Here is a 17,826-nt window from a genome sequence, read left to right on the forward strand (position 1 = left end):
TGACCTCAAGACTTGATTTTCCTTTTCTAAGGCCTCAAGTTTTAACTTGTCATTTGTCTTTGAGGTATTCCTAGGCATATGTCTAGTTGTTTTGGGATTTCTACCTAGGTTATCCTTAACCTTAGATGAGTTGATCCTAGGGTTGGCTTTCCTAGTGTTATCCTTATCTAGGCTCACATGTTTGGCACCTAAGCATGTGTATCGATTTCTATAATTATCATGCTTATCATTATTGTCAATTGCAATCAAACTACTAGCATGCATCTTACTAGTATTGCAATAATGTGCCTTAGAGATTACCTTAGGGTTTGCCTTAGCTCCCCCTATCGATGTGCTCGGTCTCTTGTCCTTGTGAGATTGCCTCCCCCTCGGACATTGGCTCCGATAATGTCCCCTTCGCTTGTATTGGAAGCACACCACGTGCTCCTTGCTCTTGCGTATCGGGACTCCGGCTTCCTTGATCTTTGGCGCCGGTGGAGTCTTCCTAACCCTCTTTGGACATTTACTCTTGTAATGTCCAAATTCCCTACACTCAAAGCATAATATATGCAATTTACTAGAACTTAAATTGCTTGAGTTACCTAGGGTTGAGGTGGGATGTAAGCTCTCTCTTTAATCCCTTCCGGAGGTAGAAGCTTCTTCTCCTTGCTCCGAACTTGAAGAGGAACTCTCCTCCTCTTCTTCTTTAGATGTTGAGTAGCCCTCAACTTCTAAATCCATCCCTCCATGATGTGAACTCCTTGGCTCACTTGACTCCTCTTCATGACTTGAAGTGGAGTTCCCCTCATGGAACTTAGCCAAGTTGTTCCACAACTCCTTGGCATTGTTGTATCCACCTATCTTACATAGAATGTCATTAGGTAATGAGAATTCAAATACTTTCATTACCTCATCGTTGATTGTGGAATGCTGGATTTGTTCCCTTGTCCACTTCTTCTTCTCGAGTGGTTTTCCTTCCTTATCCATTGGAGGCTTGAAACCTAATTGAACACAACTCCAATTTTCAAGGTTAGTCATAAGAAAATACCTCATTCTTACCTTCCAATACGCGAAGTCGTCGCGGTCATAGAAAGGTGGAATGGTGATGTCTTCTCCGAGTTGATCCATCTCTAGCTTATGCTCCCTCGGGTGTTAATCCGGTGAAGAGCGACCTCGCTCTGATACCACTTGTTAGGATCAATGGATTGCGGCTAGAGAGGGGGGGGTGTGAATAGCCGCCCCAAATTCTTCGCGTTTCTTCCTACGATTAGGGTTAGCGCAGCGGAAATAAACAATAGAAACGACAACGGAGAATAGCAAACCTCAAACTCGTCGATGTAACGAGGTTCGGAGATGAAACTCCTACTCCTCGGCGTGTCCGTAAGGTGGACGAAGCCTATCAATCCGTCGGTGGATGAGTCCCCAGAAAACCGGCTAATAAGAACACTCCTTCTGGGTGGAGAAACCTCGTCACAGAAACTTCTTGCAACAGCAAGAAAGGTGTACAAAAATACAGCACAAAACAGAAGACAATATGAATGTACAAAACAAAGCTTGCCTACTGTTCTTGTCGACTGGAATCCGAAGCAGCAACTTCAGGAAACTCACAGCAGCAGCTGATCAGTCGAGGAAAGCTCACCCGAAGCTTCAAGAAGGAGCTCACACGAAGCTCAGTAAGCTAAGAGCTCAGCAAAGCTCGATCACAGTCAGGAGTAGGAAGAAGAAGAGTAAGAGAGAGAGGCTCCACTGTAGAAGCCCTCAGCCATTTTATAGCCTGCATCCACCTGCGAGAAGAATAGAGGCCAAAGACAACAGAAGAATCTAGTCGTTGTCTCTCAACGGCTAGGGCCAGACCGATCAGGCATCACCCTGATCGGTCTGGGGCTGATCTGATCGGTCGTGGGGACCGATCAGGCTCTATGCTGATCGGTCCCCAGACCGATCAGAATGCTTTCACAGAGAGTTGCCCAACTCTCTGTGCGTACCCTGATCGGTCCCGGGGACCGATCAGGCTTCCTGCTGATCGGTCCCCAAACCGATCAGTAAGCTCACAGAGGCACACTGATCGCTTTTTGATCGGTCTCCAGACCGATCCAGGTCTTGGTTTTTGTCCAAACCAAGTCCAAACCAATATCCGGTCAACCTTGACCTCTTGGTACATCATGCTTAGCATCCGGTCACTCCCTTGACCTGCTAAGACTCCCCACCAAGTGTCCGGTCAATCCCTTTGACCCACTTGAACTTTTCTCTTCGTGTCAAGTATCCGGTCACTCCCTTGACCTACTTGACCTTCTCAACACCAGATGTCCGATCACCCTTGATCCATCTGGATTTTCCCTTGCCCGGCTTCACTCACCAGGACTTTCACCTAGCTTCACTCACTAGGGTTTTCACCTGGCTTCACATACCAAGATTTCCAATCTGCCCGGCTTCACTTACCAGGACTTTCCAACTGCCTGGCTTCACTCACCAGGACTTTTCCACTGCCCCACTGCCTGGCTTCACTCACCAGGACTTTCACCTAGCTTCACTCACTTAGGGTTTTCACAACTGCCTGGCTTCACTCACCAGGACTTTCCCACTGCCTGGCTTCACTCACCAGGACTTTCACCTAGCTTCACTCACTTAGGGTTTTCACAACTGCCTGGCTTCACTCACCAGGACTTTCCCACTGCCTGGCTTCACTCACTAGGACTTTCCCACTGCCTGGCTTCACTCACCAGGACTTATTCGTCTGCCTGGCTTCACTCACCAGGACTTTCCACATCTGGTCCAGAGAACGAGCTACCGAGCCCTCTCTGACCACAGTTCGGAGAACGAGCTACCGAGCCCTCTCCGACTTCCATCCGGTCCAGAGAACGAGCTCCCGAGCCCTCTCTGACCACAGTCCGGAGAACGAGCTACCGATCCCTCTCCGACTTCCCATGTGCCAAGCTTCCATACTTGGACTTCTCCGTGCCAAGTCTCTATACTTAGACTTTTCCCGTGCCAAGCTCCCTGCTTGGATTTTTCACCATGCCAAACTCCCTGCTTGGACTTTTCCCATGCCAAGCTCCCTGCTTGGACTTTTCTCGTGCCAAGCTCCCTGCTTGGACTTTTCCGAGTCAGGTCAACTCACCTCGAGTCAACCAGGTCAACCTTGACCACGGGTTGCACCCACAATCTCCCAAGCTTGTATCCTTGTTAAACATCAAGATACAACTTTTCTGTTCACGTCAAACATTGTCAAACATAACTCGTCAAACATCAAAACACAACTCGAGTCAAGTCAACTCGAGTCTGGTCAACCAGGTCAACCTTGACCTAAGGTTGCACCAACAGAGACATCGGAATTTCATGAAATAAATTTCTATGGATTCGTATTATTGTCCTGATCTTAAATATACCATCATCCATAATTTTTAATAAATATTTTGAGAGATTTAAATTTTTAAATCAAATTAGCTCAAATTAGGATAAAAAATTCAAACAATCAATATATTTGGTCAAAAATATTTATAAATATATAATTATAATCAGGACAATGATATGAACACATAGAAACTTGTTTCATGAAATTTTGATGTCTCTAGGTCGATATGTAAGCCTTACGATTTTTCTTCTTTTTTTTAAAATTTTGGGACGAATCCTAGATTCGTTCCAAACTTTGGGAGGAACCCAGGATTTGTACCCAAATCTAGGATGAATCCTGGATTCATCCCAAAATTGAGAATATTTAAAAAAGAAAAGAAAAAAAATACGGAGGGCTTATATATTGACCTAGAGACATCGAAATTTCATGAAATAAATTTCTATGGATTCGTATTATTGTCCTGATCGTATTATTGTCCCAAACGTGATAAGATTGATTGGTGGGTTGTTTGTAAAACCAAAGCATGAAAAAAAATTGAGGCACGTTGGGAAAACATTGCATATCAACAAGAGGAAGTTGCAAACACCTTTCAGACTGAGGAATTTATTATTCTAACTTTACGAGATCCCAGCGGTGTAGTGATAAACGTGGATAGAAGTGAAATTGATGATGTTGATGATGATGAGGAGGAGGAGGAGGAGGAAGAGGAGTCGTAGGAGGAGGAGGAGGATGATGATAACGACAATGATGACTTTGATTTTTGATAATGGGTAAGTTTTGTTAGATTATTTAAAGAAATTTACCATATTTTTTTTATAGTGTCTCATTTATAATTTTATTTATTTTATCTGTTAATACATTGTATTTGTTCCTACAGGTCATTAGAGGTGACTATCTCATATTTTTTTCCTCCTTATTCTATAAGCTTTACGTAAAAATGGTAAGTTTTTAAATGTCCTTTTTTTATGTATCATATCTATAATTTACTTTATCCTATATTGTTGGAATTTTCAGCATATATTTCAACGTGGTGGACGTAGACGGAGCTCACAGGACCAAACAAATTCATCACCTGCCAGTGTACCTATGCCACCCCCTGATCAGGCAGGACCATCACATGTACCTTCTCCACCGGCTTCAAATTCGTCATTGCCATTACCATCCCCAGCGCAGTTACCAACCCCCACAAATCTTCCTGACTCTGCAAGAAGCTCATTTGCTGAGTTTAGAAATGATAGAGCTTTTTTAGTCCCCATCGGAGATTCGTAAGTACTATAAAATGTTTTATTTTTTTATTTATCTTAATTATTTAACATCATTTGTTTGTAATTTAATGCAGATTTGAAAATCCTGTACAAGTTGTTCGCGAAATTAATAGAATTATGAATAACCATTGGAGAGGAGATTCGATGACATATTCAAGCACCCCACCAGCCACAAAACAACTATGGTGGAGCGAGTTCAAGGTATATTTTCTTGAATTTAATTCAAATTTAAAATTAATATATAATTAAAAAAAATTCCATTTCAGTGGCTAAATAATTGGGACCCTAATGATGAAATGGAGATCCGCAGAATATTTAAAAAAAATGTGACAATCACATCAGACATGTATTAAGTCACGCCAAGCATCGGGGAAAAAAACCAAACTTCATCACCGAAGAAAATTGGGAGAGGATCACCCAGTTTTGGGCAACAGAGGAGAGTAAGCAAAGAAGTGACTTGAATAGAATGAATCAATCTCACAATTCTGGTGACTCATCTGCTATATATGCGGGAGGTTCCATTAACATAGATGATCATAGACGGTGATTGGTAATTTTTTAACTCTTCCACAAATTAATTATCTATATCAAATTATTTCATTATTTGTAATTATGTTTTTTTAGACCAAGGAGCTAGGGAAGGAGCCCTCTTTCATTGATACTTTCATCCGCACTTTTAAAAAAACAATAACACTTGGAGTGGGGCGAGAGCAAAAGCAGTCAAGGTTTGAATAAATATTTATTTGATCGTAATATATGATTTAGATTTTATTAGTTAAGTACCTTCTCTGTCTTAATATTATATGTGTTTCTATTATATCTAATCAATATCTTTATGTGTTTTAAAAAATAGGACAAATATGGTGAACTCGAGCTATCCCAATCATGCTTACAAGCTGGTGTTGATAGTCAGGGGTCTGAGGAGTCTGTTGGCAATAATTTGAGTTTATGGTTGGAGGCTAGTGGAGGACCAAAAGGGGGAAGGATTTTGGGAATGGGTTCCTTGAGCAGAACCCAAAGAATAGTTGGAGCATCTTCCTCCTCAACAACACTTAGGACCCAAGTAAATACCTTGACTGATGAGGTTAGCAATCTGAAGGAAATAATATCGCAAAGAGACCTAGAAAGGGCGAAAATGGAGCAAGATATGAGAGCGTTGCGCCGACAGCAAGAATTTATCATGCGACACCTTCAGTTGACCTCTGCTCAAAGTCAGGTTCCTTCCAATGACGATGATGATGATGGCTATGATGATAACGATGATGGTGGTGATGGTTGTTCCTGATTTTAATTATGTACGCTGATTCAATGTCTCCTAATTAGTGTTTTCAACATTAATTAATGGCTTCTTAACTTCTATAATTTTTATTTTAATTAATATTATTGATTTATTTTTAACAAGGCTGGTAAGACGAAATGTATGCCGCAGAAAAAAGTAAGTATTATGTAATCTAATTTTATTGATTTATTTATTTTTCCAGATACATTTGAAAAGTTAAATAAGGGTATCATTCTTTTTAAAAATTTGTTAAAATTTGCTACTACTGCATTATTAGTTCACATAGGAGGGAATCAATTAAAATTAGGTCAGCACGAAGAAAGAATGAAATCATTTAAAATTTTATCAAATTAGATTGATATAGACGGATTTGCTACTACTGCGTTATATATTGACGGATTTGCCAACCATATCTTCTGGAGGTCATTTGATTGATTATATTTGAAACAAACTAATTCAGTGATGTCTTTAATCAATGAGGGAGGTGTTTGGAACCAATTTGATATTAACTAGTTTGTGTTTTATTCATTTGAGATATTTTCATATGTTAGGATTTTTAAGAATACATCTCATGCTATTCATGCCAAATGGAAATAGGATATTTGTAGTTGTTATTTGCTATGGTGAAATAGGATGTATTATATTTAAGAAACTGTTAGCTAGCTTCAAGATACTTCTTATATTTTAATTTACCGTTGCTATGAAATGGATAGTTGATACCGCTGATAAATAGGGCCTTTTTTTGAATGTTCAAGGAATTTCAGAATTATGTGTTGTTTCCTATACCAATCTAATAACATTGAAGCGATAGTTCGATTTTTCTATGCACTTCTTCAGTTTCTGATTACTTGTATAAAGGTGTTTCAGAGTAATTGTGTTGAGTTTGCTGACTTCAGTCCATGGGCAATTAAAAGTTTTTGACCTGTCTTAATTTTGACTTGTCTTCTTATTAGTTTGAAATATCAAACCAAGCTTTACTCCTCTCTATCAGTTTGTAGCTACAAGATCTCTGATTCATTTATGTACATTCTGTCGAGCTTCACTTATTTTGCATACAATTGATCTTTTACCTAGGAAATCTATGTTAGTCTCAGTAACAGTGTGTTAACTCTACTGTATAACAATTAATACCAAACTCATATCATTCTAGTTTCCTCAATCTGTTACTTTTTCTCTCTGATAAAGGACAGCAGGACTGTGAACTTATATATTGGCATCACATAATACAACATTGCTTTACAAGTTCCTACTTGTCACATCACATTAAAATGAGCATCTCATGGTTGGGTTTGTAAGATTCAGGTTCCAACTTATATAAAGAATTTCTGATCGATTATTTCCCTTTTGTTTCACTACTCAATATAATTCAGATTAATACTCTCTCCCTCTGCATCTTTTACGTGTGTTTGATATATTCAAATACTAGGGCTACTGGTTGGATCTGTTTTATGCCAACAATACAAGTTATATAACATCCTCAAGCACCAAGCCTCAAACCAAGTTTGTGATGTCACACTCCCATGCAAGTAAACTAATTATGAGACTGTTACATTTTAAGTAATTATCTTTCTGGTTACATATGATCTAGTTTATGTCTTTGTTTTTATGTAGAAAAAGAAGACTTGATGGGGATGAAAGCTTTTGTGGAATAAGATAACTTGATGTATCTTAGTTTGTTTAACTTCTTGGATTGATGGACTTGTATGGAAACTTGTTGGAGTGTTGAACTTGTGAAATATTTTTGAGTAGCTTAAAGAACAAATTATGATCTTGTATGACTTGTTGAGTTTGAAACATTTGAATTTATTGTGAATAGATGTATGTGAATTAATTAAGATGTGATAATGTTAATTAGGATGTGTTGAATGTATTTGAATGTGTTATTTGAATTTGTTGTATATGTATGTATGGATTGAATTGTAGAAATCAGCTATAACTGTAATGTACTTTTGATATTAGGAACGAATTTGGCAACAAATAATTTTTGTTGTCATTCTATCGTCACTTCCCAACAAAAGATTTTTTGTTGCAAATTTCGTCCCATATTCTGGGACGAATCTGTGGATTCGTCCCAGAATCCCACATATAAAAAGCAACGGATTTGGCAACAAAAATTTAATTCGTTGCCGAATTTTGTTGCCAAAATCGTTGCCAAATTTGAAACAAATATCTTATTCGTTGCAAAATTAGGGACTAACTTAGCAAAAAAAATTAATTCGTCACTACATTCGTCCCCAAATTCGTTGCAAAGTTTGCAACAAAAAAAAATTTTCATCCCAAAATTATATGAAATATTGCAACAAGTAAGTGTTTTTGTTACAAATTTGGCGACGACTTTGGCAACGAAAATAAAATTCGTTGCTAAATTTTGTTGCCAAATTCATTGTCGATTTTGCAACAAAATTACTATTTGTTGGAAAATTATACAAAAAATTAGGAACAAAATTGGCAACAAAAAAAAATTCGACAAAAATTTTCGACCCCAAATTCGTTGCTAAGTTTGCAACAAAAAAAATATTCGTTGCAAAATTGTATAAACTTCTGCCACGAAAATTTTTTTTTTGTTACAAATTTGGAGACGAATTTGGGGACGAAAATTTTTTTCGTCCCTATTTTCGTCCCCAATTTGCATCAACCTATTTGGGACGAAAAAATTTTCATCCCAAATTTTGTCCCCAAATCTTTTGCAACGAATTTTTTTTATAAATTCGTCCCAAAATTCGTCCCAAAATACAGTAATTATTGTAGTGGTCGGTGTCGAAATTGGTAGCAAAGGACGTCGATGCCGAAATCGGTAATACAGGACGTTGACACTAAAATCAACAGAAAAGGACATCGACACGAAAATCTAGAAGAAAAAGAAATCGGTACCTAAATCATCAGTAACAATAAAAAGATTGAACTTTGATTGTTTATACATTATGAGGCTCTTAATTTGAACTTATTGAGATTGGCATATTATTATATTGAAAGCTCATTTATTCTTTGAGAGTTTTTATTTATTTACAAGTTTAATTTGAACTTTTTCATGAAAATGATTAATAAGTTTTGTCCGTGTTCATGACAATTCCCAATTTATGTTCATTAAATGAGATTATTGTAGGACCGTCATAATTTTCACTGATAATCATGATAAATTAGAAAACACTGATGCTGCGTTTGGTAGAAATGATAGGATTAAGATTATGTTTTCAAAAAGTTATTAATATGTGGTTTGATAGGGTTGATTAGGGGTAGAATTAGGATTGATTAGGAGTAAGATTCACAATTCCTAGACATGGAGAGTGATTATTAATCCTACCCCTAATTTTATCCTAATCAATTCAATCTTAATCCTAACATCCTTATCAAACGAAGCCTTATAGTAAATCACCTATGTCAAATTAAGAAACAACTCTGGTCTACTTTTCTTTCGATATATTTTGTATATTATTTGTTTGTCGACAGAAAGTGGTTTCTTTTCATTCATATCGCGCTGCAGGTTCTAGGAAGTTTCCTCTGACATCTAAGATGATTAATCATTCTATAAATACGGGGGATCGGATTCTCCCTTAATTTCCTCTGATCCAGCAATTGCAACGGAATGGAGAAGGAGAAGGAGAAGGTGGGCGATTCTCACTCGTCTTCAGATCCCGTTTCGCCAACTAGTAACGAGATGACGAAGGCTAAGTCTCCAGAAATGCGTTTGGAAAAGATAAAAGGCGTCATAGAAAAGCTTCAAGGTTTGGCTAATTTCTTGCTTAATTAAAATACAGTCTATATTATATTATGTTATTATCATGCAATGGACATTTAATTGACACCTCGCTCCCCCTCTCTCTCCCTCTCTGCTTCGGTGACAGCCTCGGGTCAAGATATCGAGCTACAGTATCGCAATGGGTCGGTGATAGTCGAGGGTCACTTTGATCTTGAGAAGTTACAAAATGAGGCCGGCGATGCGATCAATTCAATTAGACACGTCCTTCGAATACCTTACTCCGGCAGGGTACCAATGATGGGAGTTCCCGAATTTCAAAAAACAAAATTTACAAAGAGAAAAAAGATTTCAAAGAGAAAACCCAGAGAAAAAAGATTACAAAGAGAAAAAAGAAGAATCGAAGTGCTGGTAATGGTGAAGTTAGAAATAAAATAAATATTTAAAATTGATTAACATTAAAATTTATGTACGAAGTGGCTTTTTATTTCAGTGTACTATGAGCCTGGAGATGCTGGAGGCTCCGGGTTTCATGCTAGTTGCTGATGGTTGTAGTTCTGGACCAAGGTAAAAAAAACAAAAAACAATGGTGTCCAATAAAAGTAATCGGTATTATTGCTGGTATGTTTGTGTATCAAAGTCAGCATTGCTTTTTTTTTCTTATGTATTTGTATGTTTGCGTGTCAAAGTCACAATTATGATAATGGTGCGAGTTCATTTGTGATTGAGATAAAAGTCATTGTTTTCTATATTGTTTCCCTCAAATAAAAGTGCTATTTTTAGTCTAATGGGCAATACTTCAATTCAAGATTGCTCTAGTACAAAAGAAAAAAGTTGATTTCTCACGTATTAGAAAGATAATGATGTAATTAAATTAGGTTTGATGGCAAATGATGATCTAACTTAGTTTGGGCTGTAGCCGTGTCAAAGAAAAAACAAATGCCACATCACATTGAGCCCGGCCTGGTCTACGTGTAAAGCTAGCTAGACCGTAGTGACTCAGTATGATGTGGTCTACATATTGATCTTGCATGAATCGTGTGCCAGATTAGGCCATAATAGAAAAGTATTTAGGGTGTGTTTGATTCAAGTTATCATATATAATCTTGGTTATGTGATTACCAGGTAATCACATAATCAAGATTATGGTGAATAAAACATAACCAAATATTGTTTGGTTCAACCTAGGTAATACAACAAAAACTTGTTTGTTTGAAGGTTTTAATGAATACCCTAATTTAATATTTTACCGTATTACCCTCAGTTACAAAACCAACTATACATAATAATAATATTATTATTATTATTATTATTATTATTATTATTATTATTATTATTATTTTATTTTTTTTTTACTTTTCTTTTTCCTGTATATTTTTTTACTTTTTTATGTGTGTTTTTTTTAATGTTTTTATATTTTTATATTATTTATATTTATATTTTTTATTTTTTTTACATTTTTTTAATTTTAATTTTATTTATTTATTTTATTTTTAATTTATTTTATTTTTAAATTTATTTTATTTTTAAATTTATTTTATTTTTTATTTTTTTAAAAAAAAAATTTCAAATTTTTTATTTTTAAAATTTATATTTTTAAAAAATTTTAATTTTTTTAAAATTCTTTATTTTAAAAAAAATTAAAATTTAAAATTTAAAAATTTTTTAAATTTTTTTTTATTTTTTAATATTTTTTTACATTTTTTTTCATGTTTTTTCTTATCGGAGGGTATTTTTGGTAAAAAAAATTCGTTAACCCCGGAATCAAGAAAAACCTTAGTTTTCTGAGATTTTCCGATTCCGGGCTGCATGACCCTTTTGCTGACGTGTCGGCATGGAACATTACTCGGGAATCATCGAATACCTAAACCAAACAAGGTTTTTGTTGATAACCTTGGATGGATAACCAAGTTATCAAGAATAACCCCGAACCAAACGCACCCTTAGGGTTGTAAAAGAGTTAAGCTGAACTAAACTTGTATGTTGTTCAAATTTATTTGATAATATAACTGAGCAGCCAGTTGTTCAAAATTTAATTTTATTTTTTTTAAAAAAAAATTAAACTTTGATTATCAAGATGTTATCATATTTTCAATTTGAATTTATTTGATTTTTAAGACTTTTACATTCTTATTTTTTACATATAACACTCCAAAATTTTAAATATAAAAAATACATGAGATATAGAAATAGAGTGTGAAAGACAGGCGAATAGGAGGAAACTATATGGTCGTCTCCCCTCAACGTAAACATATACATTTCGCTCTCTCGATATGAAACTTTTGGCTCCCTGCGACCTATCTAACAAACTATAGATTAATCTGTCCCGGTTTAAATCAACCTACTTATAATGTGCATTGCTACATTTCACCACCTTCTATCTTTTATAAAAAAATTAGAAAAACTCATAACACAATCATAACCCAAAATAGAACCAAAGTCTGAACCTCGAACAAAATTAGAACTTAAGAAAAAACCAATACCTAGAATAGAACCAAAACTTAGAATAGAACTAGATCCCAAAATCAAAACCCAGAAACTAAAACATAGAAAAAAAAACCCATAACTCATAAATCAAAACCTAAAACTAAAACCATAAGCCAAAATCAAAAATCAAAACTTAAAACAAATAAACTAGACCAAATAGATAGACATACATACTAGATAGGTAATCTAAACAAATAAACAAATCAAATTAACAAATAGAAACCACATAAAAAAAGGAAGATATATCACTAAAAAAATAATTTTTTATAACAAATTTTGTGACAATTTTGTAAAAAAAAATCCGTCACAAAATTGAGAAATGTAGATCCGCGACGAATTTTGTTTTCATCCCAAAGTTAGCGACTAATCCAATTTTCGTCGCATATTTTCCAACGAAAACCAAGAACATATGAGCATGGATTTCCGTTTCATCAAGAACATGACATAAGAAAGTAAATACTGTAATTACAAAGAACCTAAATGTTGCGGAATTGTCATTGTTCTTCATGTAGAGCTCGATCCAACAATCTTGCTAAAGAAGAAGAAGGAGAAGAATGTTGGCCTTCCGAATGAGTTAGGGTTGACGACGTCGAATCCTCTTCGTTAAAGGAAAACGAAGAAATGTCTCAAAGATGCTCTAATATTCTGAGGACCAACCCATTATATAATTAACATTTATTATCAACCCATAGATAATTATAGAAGTGAGACTATAAGTCCGCATATATACTGAACATCTATTTTCAACAAATAGATGATAATAATATATGCAGGACTATAAGTTCTATACATATAAGATCCATATCTAATTATCTGAAAATCATTAGACATAAGTTAAATTATTTTAAATGATTCGAATTATATTCATATATATATATATAACTTATAAATAAATCCATCTAATAAAATAATTATATCTAACACTTTTAATTAATTAAGTGGCATCCTAGTTTAAATGATATTAGAAAATATGACTCGCGGAGCATGCCGATTTTATATATTTGTATGTGTGCTATGAAAGTCACATGCAGTGTCCACAAACTGTTGAATAACTTAATATATATAGCTCCACAACCTTCTAGAAACTGACGAATAATTAACTCGAATAATTGGGTCTTTTGTTTTTTTCCCACCAGATCGACTGTTTAGAGTCTAGAGCCGGCCTTGGTCCCACGTCCTCGTAGATTCCATGGCTTGGTTTTGATGCCGCCACCTCTGCGTTTTAGTCACTTGAATTAATCTATTTCTCTTTAATTAATACCTATTCCACTGTTCTGATCAAACTGCAGCTTCTTAATTAATTAAGCAGGAAGTTTCCTCCTCTAAGATGTTCTGTTTGAACCCTAATATGTTCGAACCATTTAAATCGCATTCAAAAAATTATTGATCTTAATATATTAGATAAAATTAATATTTTATAGTATTTATATAATCAACATATTTATGTGAATTCATAGAAACTAGTTTTATGTCATTCTAAATTCTCTAAATCTATTAATCGATTTGAGTTTTTTAAAAACATATTTGACATTTATTTATGATGAAATGTTCTAAATATGTTTATTTTTTTATCTAATTGTCTCACTTCACTAATGAATAATTTGGACGATAATTTAGAATGATAAAATAAGTATTTTTAGTTTTACTAAACAGAATTTTAATAATTAAATAAAGGTGTTAAGGTATTTTTACATTAATACAATTCTAAAACAATATTTTAATTAAATTTAAAAATAAATAACTATTTATTTATTATTATTTTTTTTTTACTTTTTGAGAATTTTCAGCAACTAAAATCACTCGAAACAAAAATGGATTGAGACGGGTGACCGGAGGTCGTTGGTAGTAGACAAGTGGCTACGTAGTCTGGCGTCGAACAAGGGGCTGCTTCTGAATGACTGTCGGCCATCCATCCCGATCTAAACTATAACTTGAGGGGATGATGAACTCAAGGAGCTAGGGATCACAATCAATTACGATCAGATTACGGTTATGATTCGACTGTAATTGTAAATGGTTCATCTCTTAGTTTACTTTTTTATGGACTAAGAGATCTAGACTTATGATAAATGATACCATCTATATTAACAAACGATGAGGATTAAGAAGGTTGTGACTAATGTTATGAATTATTAAATTGATAGAGGTTATGAATCAAATGTTTTTGAGACTTAGAGAATCAAAGAAATTATTGATGATTTAAATGTTTTTAAAATTTTTAAATTTTAGCATGGATAAAATTAGGAGAGTGCAAATTAGTTAGTGGTGTTATTGTATAGTAAGTTGAAATATCATACTGTACTAAAAATAAAAAAGAATATTTTTTTAAAATAATTTCTCTAATTGACAATGTGATGAATTACAAGTTTAACAAAATCAACATCAAGATGATACTTTAAAGAAATTGATCTAAATTTCAGGAAGTTCTCGGATTCTCAATGTTCATTGCCAGAAGTGCTTGAAGAAAATTGTATTGTATACAATAATGTCCGATATTGGGGTCTTAATGGACCAATACGGTTTTGTGGAAAAAAATCGGAATGCCATCAATAGATAAAAGTCGTAATTGACTTCAAAATTGAAATCTACTTTTCGAGTAGATAAATTTAGACTATTAATTTACTCAAAACCGATTAAAGGTGAATGAGAAATTAATTGTTTAAAATCGGCCCAAATAAACATTAATTATTCATTAATGATATATATAGGGAAATGCATGGGAGAATAGTCTCACATCAGAAATTTTCAATGTGCATTCTTTGCTTATTAATGATGTTGTGTTAATGGAGTTAACTCAGAAAAAGACTAGATGCTCTCTTCTCAGGGGCGAGGCCCGCCACGTGCGCAATGGGCGCTTTGTAGGTGCACTTTGCACTTCGCACGTACGCGTCGTCGGGTGACGTATCAGACTCGTATCTGACATGACAATGCCTACATGGCATCCACGTGGGCAAGAAGAGATGATTGGATTGTTGATTGGGCAAACGGATGGCAACCGTTGATCAAAGAGGTGTGATGGATCGTTTGTGATGCGATCTAGAGCGTTGAATCGTGAAGAGTCACGATCGAGAAGGTTCGCTGGTCTCGGAATTCGGAGTGCTACGATTCCGAGACGTTCGTCATTGTATCTTGGGAACGAATTGTTGCTATCCGTTGCCTCGATGATCAGTATCAGTTTGCGCACTCCGGGGGAGTTTATAAGGGTATGACAAATTGGTTTGAGAAGGATATATATATATATCATATATATTATTATATTCCTGTATAGGGTTCTTGGTTTCCGTGTTTGAGGAAGCTGTTCTTGCAGAATGCATGTAGCACTGATAATATAATTTATTATAATTATAAATAATTAATAAATAAATTTTTAATTTAAGTTAAGATATTAATAATTAATATATATTGGTACTTTTTTATTATATATATATATATATATATATATATAAATGATATGCTGCAGATAAAGCCGTGCGAACCGCTGCGGACTTACCTTCCTGATCGGTCACCAGTCCGATCAGAGAACCTCCTGATCGGTCTGTAGACCGATCAGAAAATGATCGGTTCCCTGATCGGTCTAGAGACCGATCAGGAGGTTCCCTGATCGGACTGGTGACCGATCAGGAAGGTATGTCCGTAGCGGTCCGTTCGGTTTTGTCCGTAGCATATCATTTCTGTATCTATATATATATATATATATATATTATTTTAATATATATATTTTTATTATATTAATTTTTATTTATATTGAATTAATTTGGTATTAAATTAATTTGATAAATTGATATAGATTGTTTTGTCGATTGCCATTATTCTGAAGTTGATGATCTGTTATGGGTGATTATTGGTGGCACGGGTTTTGGGACTCTTGGGTGATTGATGATCCTGTTGGAACAATTGGCATTGCAGAAGCTATTCTTGCAGTCGCCATGCAGGGTTGTTAATTAGAAGTGTCTTGCCTGTTTCAAGCAGCACTCGTAACACCATTTTGACAAATAATTGTTGGTTATTAGATGAGTCATTAGTGTAACGCCCCAGCTCAGGTGGGCCTTACCCGATTGAATAGACCATCGGAGGTTCTTTCAGCGTGCTTTTATCCTCACTCGCATACATCCTGTAAAACTTTTCAGGAGGTCCCTCATCCTCAGATTTCTCCAAGCCAAGCACGTTTAACTTTGGAGTTCTTAAATTTAGGCTTCCGAAAAAGAAGGTGCAACTTGGTGATATAGATAGTATCATCTAACCTTTTAAGTCATACTTAACTTGAATCTCAGAATCGGGGTATTACAACTAGTGTCCAATCACTTATGGATTTTAAATTCTCTTGTCATGGGATCACACAAGGACCATGGTAAGTGGGGGACAGATCCTCTAGTCTTTAAAAATAGTAGATTAAGGGATGTATCACTTATAATTATAATCGGATTGTCATCGTGATCCGATCACAATTAGTTACGATCCCTCTTTGAATTCACCGTCCCTCCAGATTATAGTTTGAGTTGGGACGGGTGATTGGAGGGCGTCGGTAGTAGGCAAGTGGCCAGGTAGCTTGGCGCCGAATGAGGGACAGCTTCCAGATGGCTTTCGGCCACCCACCCCTACCCAAACTATAACTTGGGTGGACGATGAACTTAAGGATGGATCACAACCAATTGCGACCGGATCACGGTCACAATCTGATTATAATTATAAGTGGTTCATCTCTTACTTCATTTTTTTTATGGACTAAGAGATTTGGACTTATGGTAAACAACACCATCTATATTAACAAACGATGAGGGTTAAGAAGGTTGTGACTAAAGTTATGAATTATTAAATTGATAGAGGTTATGAATCAAACGTTTTTGAATCTTAGAGAATCAAAGAAATTCAATAAATTTTGATAAAAATTATTGATGATTTAAATGTTTTTAAAAATTTTAAATTTTAGCATGGATAAAATTAGGAGAGTGCAAATTAGTTAGTGGTGTTATTGTATAATAAGTCGAAATATAATACTGTACTAAAAATAAAATAGAATATTTTTTTAAAAATAATTTCTCTAATTAACAATGTGATGAATTGATATTTTAAAGAAATTAATACTAAGATATGATGAAGTTTAAGGAAATCAATAATAAAATAATGATGCTTTAAAAAATTAGCACTAAAATGGTGATATTAACCAAAGAAACACTAATTATAAGGTGGTAATATTTTGACTAAAACAACACTAGGATGGTGATATTTTGATGAAATCAGTTTCAAATATGTTTATGTTTTAACAAAATCAAGGTAATATGATGCTTTGAACTTATGAACATAAAAAGCTAGCCTTGCGTAACCTCACATCCTCAAGGAATAATATATAAGAGGATTTGGCTTTGAGACTCAGAGGATAACGAGAAGGTGGAAGAAGTCTTTGTTTTTACGAGTATGTTAGGAATTGATTTCTCCTTATCTTATCACCTTCTAATTAAGTAGCACCTTAGTTTAAATGATATTAGAAAATATGACTCGCGGAGCATGCTGATGAATAACTTAATATATATACTTCCACAACCTTCTAGAACTGACGAATAATTAACTCGAATAATTGGGTCTTTTGTTTTTTTTCCACCAGATCGACTCGTAGTCGTAGATTCCATGGCTTGGTTTTGATGCCGCCACCTCTGCGTTTTAGTCACTTGAATTAATCTATTTCTCTTTAATTAATACCTACCTATTTCCCTGTTCTGGTCAAACTGCAGCTTCTTAATTAATTAAGCAGGAAGTTTCCTCCTCTAAGATGATT

At 34.9% G+C, this 17,826-nt stretch overlaps 1 protein-coding gene across 1 annotated transcript; it reads left to right on the plus strand.

Annotated features, from left to right (window-relative positions):
- The first annotated feature begins 9,409 nt into the window (after positions 1–9,409).
- Positions 9,410–10,193, plus strand: LOC121982490. Its single transcript, XM_042535629.1, has 3 exons — positions 9,410–9,597; positions 9,718–9,980; positions 10,063–10,193. The coding sequence occupies exons 1-3, from the start codon at positions 9,459–9,461 to the stop codon at positions 10,138–10,140; spliced, it is 480 nt and encodes a 159-aa protein (XP_042391563.1). The 5' UTR covers positions 9,410–9,458; the 3' UTR covers positions 10,141–10,193.
- The last annotated feature ends 7,633 nt before the right edge of the window (positions 10,194–17,826 follow it).

This window comes from Zingiber officinale, chromosome 1B (genome assembly GCF_018446385.1).
Source record: "Zingiber officinale cultivar Zhangliang chromosome 1B, Zo_v1.1, whole genome shotgun sequence".
Lineage (NCBI taxonomy): Eukaryota > Viridiplantae > Streptophyta > Magnoliopsida > Zingiberales > Zingiberaceae > Zingiber > Zingiber officinale.